General features: G+C 40.1%; 1 protein-coding gene across 1 annotated transcript in view; it reads left to right on the top strand.

The window, feature by feature from the left end:
• LOC102199940 (protein arginine N-methyltransferase 8-B) overlaps positions 1–14,712 on the top strand; it is a 29,587-nt gene extending 14,875 nt beyond the window's left edge. Inside the window, exons 5-10 of the mRNA XM_005734801.1 lie at positions 2,542–2,684; positions 3,790–3,877; positions 5,086–5,201; positions 8,869–9,019; positions 12,715–12,836; positions 13,246–14,712. Coding sequence (XP_005734858.1) covers positions 2,542–2,684; positions 3,790–3,877; positions 5,086–5,201; positions 8,869–9,019; positions 12,715–12,836; positions 13,246–13,329 — 704 coding nt within the window. The 3' untranslated portion in view covers positions 13,330–14,712. The remainder of the gene's footprint in view (positions 1–2,541; positions 2,685–3,789; positions 3,878–5,085; positions 5,202–8,868; positions 9,020–12,714; positions 12,837–13,245) is intronic.
• The last annotated feature ends 90 nt before the right edge of the window (positions 14,713–14,802 follow it).

Below are 14,802 nucleotides of genomic sequence, written 5' to 3'. Positions count from 1 at the left end.
CTGATGATCCTCTAATCACCTGAGCCAAGGTGTCAAATTGGGTGTGGGTCCCAATCAGCCAGAGTTTCGGGTGAGTTCATTGTGAAACCTGGCCCCACCTTATCATGCGAATTCCTGAGATCAGATGGCCCAGGATGTGAGTGGGCGTTAAGGCGTCTGGGAAGGGATCTCAAAACTTCCCAGACGCCTTAACGCCCACTCACATCCTGGGTAGTACTGACCTTACTTTGAGTTTGATTCCATAAAAAGTGACAAAACCATTAGTGTCCGTTGTGCGTGGGAAGAAAACGTCTTTTTACAGCGAAAAAAACCCCTAAACTTCCAAGCAAGCACCGAGTGCGCAACGACATAATGGGAAATTCACAGAGAAACTCGCGGATTCTTCCACTGACCGCAGCACACCTGCACCACGGTAAACCTCCGCCTACCCAACTTCTGCTTTATAGGTGAAACTAGAGCAAAAGGAGCGCTGAGTCTTTGACTTTATTTATTTTCTGCTGTGTTTTACTTGCATCTATTTGAAAGACTGAGTGTAAACACTCAAAAAAAAATTATGAGCTGGAATGTGCAGAAAATAGGTTTAAATATTAAACAAATTTCTTCCAGTCAGAGAATGTTGCAGATAATTAAATTTTTTGCTTGATGCATAAAGTTAAAAGATTAAAACTAATAAAACAAGTTTTAAAAAGGGACTTTTCCATTTGATTACATTTTGTTTACTTTTAAAATGTATTCCACTACAGATTACAGAATACATGCCCCAAAATGTATTTTGTAATGTAGTAAATGTAAAGATTTATTGCTATTACTGAAGGTCCGCGGCTCCGAACCGTGGTAAAGGGACCTCTGGCTAATACGTCGGGTTCGTGATGAGTAAATAGCTTTACTTTGTTGTCTGGGTCAAATTTGCTAGCGAGAGACAGAGAGAGGGGTTGAACGGCTTCTTCAATGGAACAAACACGAACACGGTGTACAGTCGAGTCTTAATAGCTTACTTACAACTGGGCTCGTCAGGCACTCTTCTTGGCTGAAGTGGTTATTATTATATTTACATGCTTCCAGCTCCCGTTTTTGCTCGATAACAACTGGTAGTTTTCCACTCCCCTTTTTCTCCCTCCTCGCGCTCACAGACTCATAACGGGTATGGCAGTCCATTCTCCCTGCAGCACGGACTACACTGCCCATGAGGCTACATTCTTTAGGGCGATGCCTGTAACATTCTGCCTGTTAGCTTAGCACAACAACAACAACAAAAAGGCGCTCACCCAGGAAACACACAGTCGCAGAGAGAGAGAGAGCGTCACCCTGTAACCATGGTAACCGTAACGCTGCCGCCTGGAACAACAGAACAAACAAAACCCAAACAGTCCTGACCCGCGACAATATGAAACGGGAAAGTACCGCCGTGTAATCCATTTATTTCAACAAAGTAACTGTATTCTGAATACCACCTTTTTAAACGGTAACTGTAACGGAATACAGTTACTCATATTTTGTATTTTAAATACATAACGGCGGTACATGTACTCCGTTACTCCCCAACACTGCCTGTGGCCATGGAAGTGATTGGAACACCTGAATTCAATGATTTGAATAGATGAGTGAATAGAGTGTAATTACACTGCATGTACCAATAGGCTAGGTTTAATATTGTATGATGAATAATAATAACGATGAGTATGTTGAAGGTATACTTTAAAACATTCCTTCATCATTGTTCTTTACACTGACTCATTTGTATTCATTAGCAGAAATATGCTTCAATCCTGTGTAACTTCAAAGTGTATGTTATGATCAGAGCACCTGCTGTGCGTCAAATTTCCTGCCAAGCCCCTGACTCTGCACCTACCAGATAATGGAGCTATAAACCACCCTGTCAGCAAATGCCCCGTTTATTTCTAAACCTATGAATAACAAGTATCCTTAAGTATCCGAAGAAAAGAGTTATCGGTGTGTTTACTGAGTTCTGGAAAGCAAATAAGCAATCAGCAGTTGGAGTAACAGGGTTGACGTGTCATTGTGAAGACATCTGTATAATCAGGGAAACTCTTCAGTCACTTCTTTCCAAAGCAGAACAAACAAAGCTGAAGTCAGCTAATCTCAGGCAGGGCGAAGATCGACTCCTCCACCGCAGTCCCCAGCTGGTTTCATTTTCATAACAACACAATGGTTGCTGTGTTAGCCTATAAGCATGAACAGGTGTGTCACCACTCACAGTTTCTTTTCTAAAATTACTAGTAATAAACTACGTTTTTGTTGGAAGTGGTTTAACAGTGGTTTTCATTTAAGAAAAAAAAAAAAAAAAAAAAGGAAGTGGTTTAACAGATGGTGCAGCTATTCCTTCACCCAGCAAAATAATAAGAATAATTTTAATAATAATAAAAGTAACAAACAACTAATAATACAACTTCCATACGTCCCCTAAAATATACTTTACCTTATACTTTTTAGCCCCCAGAATTCCCACATGTTATTGTAAAGACTTAAAGATTCATTTAAACTTTATTATACTACGGTTTTAAAATGTTTTGTGTGTTTCAGTTATCACCGTTTTCAAAGGCAAGGTTGAGGAAGTGGAGCTTCCTGTTGAAAAAGTTGACATCATCATATCTGAATGGATGGGCTACTGCCTCTTCTATGAATCCATGCTCAACACTGTCATCTTTGCCAGAGACAAGTGGCTGGTAAGGCGTCTGGATTGTGTGCGTTTGTGTATCCTACAACAACACAAGTCACCAAGATACCTGATACGCTTATGAAGAACACGTAGGCAGATGGAGTTAAATAAACACGAGCTGTTGATCATTGAAGAAAATATCAGCAGCACAACAGGGAGTATTAACAGATGATCTGGAAAGGAGAAGATTAGGGACACAGGTGAAAACAATCGTGAAGTCAGGGGGAGACAGACAGGAAGCTCACATAAGACGCTTCAAAGTAAAATGTTTTATTAGCGAGGGAGACACGAATACTAACGCTAAACAAGATGTATGAGGCAAGTAAACAAACAGGACCGAGGCATCAATACAGTCTGAGACGGAGGGAGGTGTGACAGAAACAGAAACAAAACTAAAACTCACGACTAGAAGCCGTAAAGTAAATCAGCAAGAGACTCCAATGTAATCAGAACTTTGAAATTCAAAGCACGAATCTAAAAAAATACAATAAACACAAAACTCTCAACTTTACACAGAGGAACAACAGAAGAACCTCAGAAACTACGAAATCCAAACCAAGCAACCACCACCGACACAAAATGTTTAAAGTAATAAAACACAGAAAGTATAAAGCTGGAATTATAATATTCTCAAATGTTAGGACAGTTGAACAGATTCAGGATTACATTTCTAATAACACTCACAGCTGTCTGCACTCGCTGTTAACAGATCTCGGCTGAAGTCCCGGGTTGATTCCATTGCACTGTTCAAATCACAACTAAAAACCCACATATTCAATCTTGCCTTTCCATCTAGTTAATATTTCTTTTATGATTTTATATTATGCACCTTTATGCTCATTTAATTTCTTGTTTGCTCTGTACCTGTTGTGCTTTGGTCCTATTTCTATTATCTTCCTTCTATTCTCTATGTTACTTGTTAAGCACCTTGGCATACCCTTGGTTTTTAAGTGTGCTTTATAAATAACATTTATTATTATTATTATTATTTATTTATTTATTTATTTTTAAAAAAAGATCTACATGTTAGTTTTCAGTTAATTTTATTTTATTTTGGTCAAACGTTTTGCAGTTTCGATGCAATCCTAATTCATCTCTGGGTTTTTTTCCAGAAACCTGGTGGATTAATGTTTCCTGACCGGGCCTCCCTGTATGTGGTGGCCATAGAGGACAGGCAGTACAAAGACTTCAAAATACACTGTAAGTGCAGTTTATTGCCAAAATCATGTTTTTGCCACTTACTTGTCCTGTACATAGCGTGGGTAACCAGAAATACGACTTGCTGGATGGATGCAGAAAGCACCATCAACACACCCACGTTCTGCTCTCCACTGTGGGCACACACACACAGCCTTTCCAGCTCTGCAAATAATTTTAAACTATTCCTGAGGTACAAGACTGTGCGTGATAATTGATATTATAAGTCAACAAGCCTCTCCATCTCTGTATGATCCCCTGTATAAACCCTGCAAGGAGCACTGTGGGCGATTTATTGCTGCTGGACATAAAGCAGCATAAAGTCTGCGCACAACCCAAAATGACAACACAATTGTCAGTAGGCCTCCTACTCACACTCCTCCATACATCTGGGAAATTATACAACCACAGTGCACCAGATAAAATCTAGCCAATCATATCATATTGGTCTTCTTATGTCTGGCTAGTTCAGTTAAGCTCGCTGTGGCTCTGAAGTGCTCTATGCACAAAGTCACGCTGAGACAAGTGTACATATTGACGGCAAACTTTTTCCAGTGGTACGGAGCCAAAGACGACCTTTATCTCAGTTGGAAGTGCCTTTCTGTAGCACTCCAGCATTCTAAGAGCATCCTGCAGTCATTAGTGCTTCTCTGGGCTGCAGAGTAAGTTAAGTGGGCAGCAGGAAATGCAAATACACAGCATTACAAAAGCCCCCGGGGGTTTGTGACCTGTTCATTATCACCAGTATTTCAGTGCGTTCAAGTAGTTCTTCCCTGCCTCTTGGGCCACAACAGAGATGTTTGCTCACACACTCTCTTAAGGTGCTTTGTGAATAATTTATGCACCAATTTCACTTGCGCAACGAGGATATTCAGGGAAAGAATGCTGCCTGTGTTCAAGGGGCTTGTGTTGACAATTCATCGCCATATACAATGTGACTTTCATCTGTCAAAATGAAAATCATTCCAAAATGTCAGGATATATCTCTCTAGGATCTTAGATGAGACTATTCTGGGACGAGCAAAGCCCCCAACCAGAGATTTTTATTTATTTATTTTTTCATATTCAGTCCAAATGTTTACATATCCTGTGGCTTTTGCCGGCTCTATAAACCAAATAGAAACTTGGAGCAAATATAACAGAAGAAAATATTAATTCTAAATATGTTTAGAATGTGATAACAAATCATTTTGTGACGCTGTATTTACCAGGGTGGGAGAACGTGTATGGCTTTGACATGACGTGTATCCGTAATGTGGCCATGAAGGAACCCCTGGTGGACGTAGTAGACCCCAAACAGGTGGTGACCAACTCCTGCCTGGTCAAGGTTAGTGAATCATATTTTGGCTCATGGGTAATGTTCACTGCCTGATCAGCCAATATGCAGCGCTGCCATTGCTGATTATTAACTGAAGCAACAATAAAAAGGGTTTAATGCCAATTCTGAGCTTCAGATTTCATTTCTTGCTCTGGAAATGCAGTTTAGCAGTTCTGTTTGTGGCATAATTAACCTGGTAAAACACACCAGGGTTGCACGTTAACTACTGATTAACTACCCAATGACATTGTTTGACTGGCAAACGTATTGTCTAACATACCGGGGCTGTTATGAGTGCCACCTCGATGTTCTGTCTGTGGCTCCCTCTGTGTTTATTTGCCTGATCACACTGCCATGCATGCCAATAGCAGTCTGTCTAGTCTCCCTGATTGTGCTCCTTGTCATAGTGACCTTCTTATCGCTGGCCTTGATTAGATGGCTCTGCCCTGTCTCACCTTTGTCCCGGTGGAATATTGTTGTGCGGTTGTACCTTCATTTCAGTGTTGCCTCTTTCATGTTCGCCTTTTAGCTCATACTTTTGTCACCTTACAAGTCTTTCCTCACCGCTTTGAGTTCAGCTGTTTTCAGTCCTATTACCACGCAGGCATCCCATTTGCCCTTACAGACATTTGTGAAAGAAATAATTGCTCTGAAGAGGTCGGTGAATTTGAATGTGTTACTGTAATAGGATGCAATTGTTGCAACAATTTTAGTTTGTGAAATTATTGACAAAAGGAAGCATTTAGGAACCACAGCAACTCAGCCACAAAGAAAATTTGCAGAGATCGATGAGCGCTGAGGCACATGTTAACTAAAGAGCGACAGACCTCCTCAGGCATTAACATCAGCACAAAAACTGTGCTAGGAGCATCGTTCCATGGTTTCCATTGCCAAGGTGTAACATGTAGGTGGGCCAGTACTTTTGCCCATATAGCATATACTGTGATCTGAGAACTTTCTAGAGTCAAAGCTGCTATGGTCCCATAGCAACTATATGACTATGGCGAGTATCAGAGAATTATAACGTATCATGGTGTTTTGAAATCTAAATGCTATGATTTTCAGCACTATCAGCACAATTTCTGCTTCCAGTCAAACTGACGATGTATTATAGAGCATTGCAGTGCACCCACTACAGGAGTGCAGTCTCCAGTATTGGTAAAATAAGCTGAGCTCAGAGAGCAGTGAAAGATGACAACTGCAAGTAGCAAAAAGAGTGACTCACTTAAAATAAAAAGTGAGAGATTTCTTTTCTGTGAAGGTTCTCAGTCATCCAGCTCATCCTAGTCTAAATAGCTTAGAAAGAAAAGCATCTGGATTTCTTTAAGTTTCCTTGAAGACGTTTCAACTCTTATCCGAGAAGCTTCTTCAGTTCTAAGAGCAATTGGTGTAGAGTCCCAGATTTAAGCCCTATGGAAGTGTCCCGCCAAGAGAGTCATGGACCCCTTAATGATCCTCTACCGGTCCGTGAGTCGTTTGGTACCGGGCCGCGAGAGTTGAGGCTCAGGTGTGAAATGTATGCTTTTCAGGGTTTTTATCGGTTTTCAGCGTTATTTTGTTATCATACCGGTACTAGTTTTATTTTGTTGTATTTTTCCGCGACACCTTAAAGGCCGGTCCGTGAAAATATTGTCGGGAATAAACCGGTCCGTGGCGCAAAAAAGGTTGGGGACCGCTGCTCTACCTAATCACATGAGCCAAGGTGTGAAAACAGGTGTGGGTCACAATCAGCCAAGGTTTTGGGTGAAGCCTAGCGCCACCCTATCATGTGACTTCCTGAGGTCAAATGGCCCAGGATGTGATTGGGCCTTATGGTGTCTGAAGGGATCTCAAAACTGGATTCCAGATGGCAGACAGTTGGTGTCGTAAGCCACCGCCTCTGTTCAAAGATGGACATAGATGGCTTCTTTCACTCCTCTTTCTTGAATGGATGGATCTGTCTTCTCTGTCCAAAATGTGAACATTGGCATCCTCGAAGGAGTGACCTTTGTCCTTTAGATGCAGGTGAACAACCGAGTCTTGTCCTGCTGACGTGGCTCTTCTGTGTTGTGCCATGCGTTTATAAGCGTGTTAGTCTTTTTAATCAAAGCAAAGGTCTGTTCAATATTTCTTGTGCAAACTAGTTGTTCATATGAGTAGTTCCAGTAACTTAAATCACTGCAGCTTAGTTTTTTAGTTTCAGTTTTCCCCCTCTGTATAAGCTGACTTAGGCAGACAGCCCTTGAGATAAAAAGTGTGTGAGGCTGATGGGAATAGGGTTTTTTTGCCTCTGGGATTGTTTTTATATCAAGGCCTTACACCATTGATACCACACTGAAAAGAGTGGTATTAATGGTGTAAGGCCTTTTAAAGACATGCAAATCCATTCAAAGTCACTGTGTTGACTTTAAATTAATTACTGATTGACCTCATTAAAGTTGTATAACCGAGGAGTAGCACGTACAGGACCCCGTGTTATTAAACCTTGACTGAAAACTACTGTAACGATACTCGGGGAGCATCATTAGCAAGTATGATCGTGAAGAAAACAACCTGTATGATGGTGCTCTTAAAATGTTTATTTTGCCTTAGGAGTAATTGCTAGAGGATAAACATTGCAATGCAGTATATTGCTGTCTTAAACTTTGAAATGTGACTTTGAGAAGTTTATACTGCATGACCAGAGTAAACATCTCGTAAATGTGTTTATGGGATTAATTATTTTTTAAAGACAGCCGGGGAAATCTGATATTATTGTTGCAGTGTTTTATTGTCACCAAACATAAGGCTCATTCCTCTGCAGCAAATGTGGCATCTGGCACCAAAGCCATCAGTGAATATCTATTAGCACTGATGCCACGTGAAATGCCTTCATGTTTATGCTGTGGTAGCAGGTTTCAGGTAAGCTTTCCTATGTTGTGCAGTAATCATAGATAATTCTTTATGTTGACAGTAAACCAGAATCAGGAGGAACGTGCTCCACACTTAGCATGACTCACTGGGATGATATGGGAGACCTTGTAAAATTGATTGGAATCAGGGGACATTTATAGACTTGGGTTGTAGAGCCTTGCATGACATGATCCCCAACACTTGGATCATGACAAGTATGGGCACAGCTCCTTCTTCTTGTCTATCCTACACAGCGGTTACTGGCTTCTACTTGTGGAGGTAAATGGACTGATTCTTATATAGCGCTTTTCTACTCTCACAGAGCACTCAAAGCACTCTATACAACATGCCTCATTCACCCAATCTCACACAGTCATATGGATGCATCGGAGAGCAAGTCGGGGTTAATATCTTGCCCAAGGATACTTGACATGGGATGCCAGGGATTGAACCACCGACCTTCTGATCAGTAGGTGACCTGCTCTACCTCCTGAGCTACAGCCACCCAAGTGGAAGCTTTCCTGTAGGCTCCATCTTAATGTTGGTCGTTTTTCTCCTCGCTGTATTGCAGATTTATTTTTTACAGCCTTTTAAAACTGGTAGGTTTAATTTCTTGTTGTGTGAATAAATAAAAGGTCCGGTGAAGGTAAGAGCAAAGCGCTCTATTAAAGAATTCATATACATTTCTAAAAGCACACTTCTGAGACTTTTCTTTGAATCACAGTGAAAGGGAGAACTTAATGTAATGACTCACATAAGAAACTTGTCATTTGTTTATGTAAAAAAATAATTTTTACTTTTACAGGAAGTGGACATCTACACAGTAAAGCCTGAGGACCTGTCCTTCACATCATCTTTTTGCCTGCAGATCCAGAGGAATGACTACATCCACGCACTGGTCACTTACTTTAACATTGAATTTACTAAGTGTCACAAGAAGACAGGTTTTTCCACAGGTAAGATACCCAGCACTTCTGCTTACTTCATATTCTGTACAAGGTGTCTTCATCTATCTGTTTGTTTGCCAGTTTATGCACAGCTTCAGTAATCGAGCTGCATTATATCTATTAATGTGACAATTAAACTTTCTGGTCATCATCAAGACATAAAAATTTGAGAAAAATAGCCTTACAGCCACTAGCAGTCTGACTCCTGGCCCTCTGAATCTGAGGTCTGTAGAGTGAGAGATGTAGTGTTTTTTTTCTTTGCAGTTTCTCTGAGCATTGCACAGTCTGACCTCGAGATGAGTTTGCCTTGGTGTCCACTCCTGGGAAGATTTGCAGCTGTCTTGAATGTTTTCCACTTGTGAATAATCTTCCTCACTGTAGAATGAAAGATGTCTTCATTTTATTTATTTATCTGCTTTTTTTTATTGAAAGGGCCTTATAACTCTACCAGGATTCATTGCTTTTGTCTTTCCTCCTGGGCACTGTGATAAAACACACACACATAATTATTACATATCAGAAACTTCTGATCATCTAAAGGTGATTACCAGCACCTGGTTGCTACTTTACCTTCTTAATTAGTGTGGAAACAGACTGCATAGAGTCCTGTGAAAAACGTGTTGCACTTTTGATAGACATGACCAGTGTTGGTCAAGTTACTTGAAAAAAGTAATCAGTAACTAATTACCGATTACTTCCCCAAAAAAGTAAGTTACTGATTACTTATTTTCAAAAGTAATTAATTACTTAGTTACTTTTTAAAAACACGATTTACAACCTGAAGAGGTGATAAAGCGATAGATCTTTCAGCCCAATTCTACTTTTTCTACATAATCCATCATACAAAATGTAATCAAATGGAAAAGTCTCTTTTAAAAACTTGTTTTATTAGTTTTAATCTTTTAACTTTATGCATCAAGCAAAAAATTTAATTATATGCAACATTCTCTGACTGGAAGAAATTTGTTTAACGTTTAAACTTATTTTCTGCACATTCCAGCATTTTTTTTGTGTGTGTTTACACTCACTCTTTCAAATAGATGCAAGTAAAACACAGCAGAAAATAAATAAAGTCAAAGACTAGCGGTCCTTTTGCTCTAGTTTCACATGTAAGGCAGGAGTAGAGTAGGCGGAGGTTTACCCTGGTGCAGGTGTGCTGCGGTCAGTGGAAGAATCCGCGACTTGCTCTGTGAGTTTCCCATTACGTCGTAGCTACTCGGTGCTTGTTGGAAGTTTAGGGGTTTTTTCGCTGTAAAAAGAAGTTTTCTTCCCACGCACAGCGGACACTAATGTTTTTGTCACTTTTTATGGAGTCAAACTCAAAGTAAGGTCAGTACTTCCACGCTTTAAACGCTGCACGCTCATACTCTCTCTGCACTCGATATATGATCCATTGTTGATCTGCACACAGCTGTTGTCACCAACGTCGCACTGGCTTACGTCACTGTCATGAGACATTCTCGCAAAAAAATCACGGTTTTAGTAACGCAGTAACGCAGCGTTCCTACGGGAAAGTAACGGTAATCTAATTACCGTTTTTGCGATATTAATCCCTTACTTTACTCGTTACCTGAAAAAAGGTAATCAGATTACAGTAATGCGTTACATGTAACGTGTTACTGCCCATCTCTGGACATGACACATAATTAGAGACTAATCAGCAATTAATAGAGCACAGACATTATTTGGAGATAACCAGATAGAACCATCCAGTTGTCTGCACCGTTTTTTTTTTAAAGAAACAAAAAAAACAAATTAAATAAAGACAAATCTACATAAACAGATCTAAAACTATTTTCTAAAACTAGTATCTTTTATTCCATTGAGAGAATTCTGAACTTTCTTTGGAGCAACAACCTCAAAAGGCCCGGTCTCCTTTTGTCTTGAGTGTGGAAACTAACAATAAACCCTGATAAGAAGACCATGGATTCCTACTGGTATTATGTGGCTACAGTTGCAAGAAGAATGGAATCACATCAGGGAAAACCTGCCTTTATGTTTAAAAAACCCAATCCCTTTCATAGTAGGACATACAAATAACACAAGTCACTTTCTGCAGTCTAAATTAGGAGTGATAGATTCAGAAGACCCCAGGTTAAAGAGTGTCCTGTTTCTGAAGCCCTGTGTTTCATCACAGTCCAGTGAGAATCAGAGCTGTATACTTTGCCCAGTGGGAAAGGGAAAAACCACACTTCCTGTCAGGTTTTGTGTTCCTCATTGTGCTCACTTCTTTTCATAGATGGCAGACCAGTGCTTTCTCACCTTGCATGTTTGGAGGCCCCAATTTGTGTGAAATTAGGCCAGTCCAAAGATTTGAGATTGTGGCGTTCTGAGAGAATGACTGCAATTTTAAAATCTGTGTGTGACTGACCTCTGTTGGTGAAGGAGAACATTGAACTGAAATGTAAAGAGGAATAAACTGTCTTAACTGTTGGATTAATAAATATATCTTTTGGCTCTTTTGGTTAAAAAAAATGTGTGTAAGCACAGGTCACCTTTAATTTGTCAAGTACACCATCATCAAGACCTTGTGACTTTTACTCAAAGAGATGTATTGTTTCTTAACATTGGCTTTTTCTGCCAAAGCACAGTCCCGTCTATTGATTTTCTGTAAGTGTGTCTGCCAAGCAAAGTTTCCAGTGTCAAAACTTGGGCCTTTCCTCCTGAAAAGGTTAGACAGATTAAAAATTACACACAAAAGGGTAAAATGGGCCATCAGTCTTTCACGCGGTCGTGAAGGACAGTGTATCAGACACACACACAGACTGTCAGGTGAGGAGGAAAAGGTTAGGTCAGTACAAAAATACCATTTCATCTACTGCAGTTGCAGAATTAGATGAAACAGAATTAGTTTCTCAGTGCCTTTATTGAACTATGCCCTAAAAAAAGACCCTGGCCTGCGTAGCAGTATGCTGATTGGCAGGCCCTTTTATCTATGGACTCACAAAGCACAGATCCACCAAGCTGCCACACAAAAGCTAACAAAAAGTCTAATTTATTTTAAGTGGTATTGACAGCAATGGTCAGAATCCTGGCCAATGCTCACATTGGTTTTGGGACTGGGATTTCAGGTTTTACATTCATGCAAACTATATGAATGCAGATAAAGAAAGACTACAAAGACACAAAGTGAAATGGTAATGGAAGAAGTCTGACAAAAGTTTTAGTTGAGAGGCAAGAAATTTGTTATCTGCATTTTACTTCAGAGCCTTATTCTGGATCTCAGGTGAAGACACATGCCTTTTTTTGCACTTAGTTAAATTCACATCAGGTAGTTAGGCAGCTGTGTGTCGGTAAAAAGTCTCATGATTAATTTCTTGCATGCTTACATAGTATTCAGATCTTTGGAAACATTGTAAAAGGGATAACTATGTGGAGAAATGCACAGCTGCATTGGGATGACTGATTGTTGCCTTCAGTCTGGGTTATTTAGTTGGTGTATTGCACAAATTAAACACCTGAGATATCTGCAGCTGTTCATTAAAGTCAGTAAATAGTAACAAGACTTTAATCCAGACGTGTGGCAATAAACACCAACTAAAAGGTCTTTTTCCAAACTGCCAACTAGTCAACAGTTCCTTTAAGTGATCAATGATTTATTTATCATTACGAAAGTCATTAGTGACATAAGTCATTTATGATTACTCTTGATTTTAGGCATTCATTGTGAGTATTGTGAAAGTGTTTCTCTGTGTGTGTTGCAGCTCCAGATGCTCCATACACCCACTGGAAGCAGACAGTATTTTACCTGGAGGACTATTTAACAGTCCGAAGAGGAGAAGAGATCGTTGGCTCAATTGCTATGAAGCCCAATGAGAAAAATGTTGTAAGTACTGGTATGGATATATTTTGAAATTTGGATGGATGGATGGATGGATGGATGGATGGATAGATAGATAGATGGATAGATAGATAGATAGATTGTTTCCTCTTCAGTTTTGTCTTCCTGTCATGCAGGCAGCAGCCCTGCAGTGACTTCAACAAACAACAACAGATTCTATTGTTGACCTTGTCAGTGTCCTCTCCTCCCCTACGGGATGGAGAAGCGGCACCTGCTTTCTCTTCACAAACACTCTGCTTTTGTAATACCATGTTCTGCACTCTGGTCAAAAAGGAGATCTCATCTCTTGTCTTACTTGTTATTTTCTTTCTTTCTGCTGTGTATTTGATCAGTTGTTGTCTGAAGTATCGCTGAACACCATCTTTTTTATTTCTGTCTCTCTGCTCACTTGCAGCGTGACTTAGACTTCACCTTTGAGCTGGATTTCAAAGGGCAGCTGTGTGAAGCAGCCATATCACATGACTACAAGATGCGTTAAGTTTCACTGCGGGGACATTGGTGCCCCGCTGAGTGCAACTCCTGAGCACCAGAGGGAGACAAAGACGCTCTCATGACCACAGACAGATGCACAGCGGGACCGAGACTCACAGAGGAAGAAATTAGACCGGGCTAAAGACCCGGTTTAGCTGGCACCACTGACAATATCAATATGGTTGCTACTTGTATGATGAAGGCAGGATGTTGACTGTTAAGCAATTCTGAATGTAACTCTGACAAAATGTGTTAAGAAACTGTTCTAGTCTTGATGAATGTTAATTACTGACGTAAGTATATGTGAGATGGAGTGACGTACTTGTGTGTTTTCTTCAGTATTTGTTTTTCCACACTAACCCGGACCTTATGGAGCGATATTTGGCATTTTTAAAATACAGTAATGAGTTACTCTAATGTCCACATTCTGTTACAGTAGAGAATACATTTAATTTTTTAAATGTCATGTACTGTAGCAAATGATTACCAGTAAAATGATTTATTTATTGTTGTATCAGTTTAGCAATGCGAGAAAAACTAGAAGCGACTGAACACCTCAGCCAGGACAAAGAAACGTGTAATGTGAAAGGTAATGTGTTTGCATAGTCAGTGTAGTAGTGGTTTACAGTGCGTGTAAAATAGAAAGTTCACACTGTTAAACTGTTTGGACATCCGGTGTGCTTTGTGTTGTCAGTTCGAGCTGTGATGTTGACCTGCCAATAACATACTTTTTCCATCCTAAATGCCTTGACCAAGTGCCGAAGTGTACCTAGTTTTGTTCCACACTGCTGAGTTTAGCTTCTTACAGTGGTTTCATATGTAGACACAAGCCACTCTTATTCTGTTGATTTAAGATTAAGCAGTTCTTCAAATCTAGCCTCAAGCCATTTAGTCTATGCCTGAGCATAATTCTTGTCAAGGAATCAAAGGAAAGCCTGCGTAACTCATATTGTTAATAATGCAGCTGGATCCTAGACAGACAACAAAGAATTATTACAAAGGGAGTCAATAAAATATTGATGACCTGCTTTAGTTATATCCCAATATTTTGGCTTCAACCAAACTGACGGATACTGAGGTTTCTTCTAGCAAACGTACGGACCACAAGATATGGTTCTTTGGTTTTTATCTCAGGCTCCCCCGGCATTGCACACTTGATTCACACTGGATTCAGTGTACTGATGGGGATCTTTTCATTTCCCTGTACTCTTACTACAGTCATTGCCAAGGTACCCAGTGAAGAATTTATTCAGTAAAGATCTGCAGATATTTTACATATCTGAAACCTCGCATTAGTGCTCCGGATCGCCTCACGCGTCACAGATCTTGACATTGCCAAATCCAGCCTCCATTCTTAAAACACACAGATGCCCTTACTTAGGGCTGGGCGATATGGGCTAAAATTCATATCGCGATATAATTTGAAGCATGTGCGGTAACGATATATATCACGATATATTCTTTTCTTCTGTATAACGTA

Source organism: Pundamilia nyererei, unplaced genomic scaffold (genome assembly GCF_000239375.1).
Source record: "Pundamilia nyererei isolate P.nyererei 1_Seehausen unplaced genomic scaffold, PunNye1.0 scaffold00060, whole genome shotgun sequence".
NCBI classification, from domain to species: domain Eukaryota; kingdom Metazoa; phylum Chordata; class Actinopteri; order Cichliformes; family Cichlidae; genus Pundamilia; species Pundamilia nyererei.
This window is presented reverse-complemented; position numbering and strand designations above follow the sequence as displayed.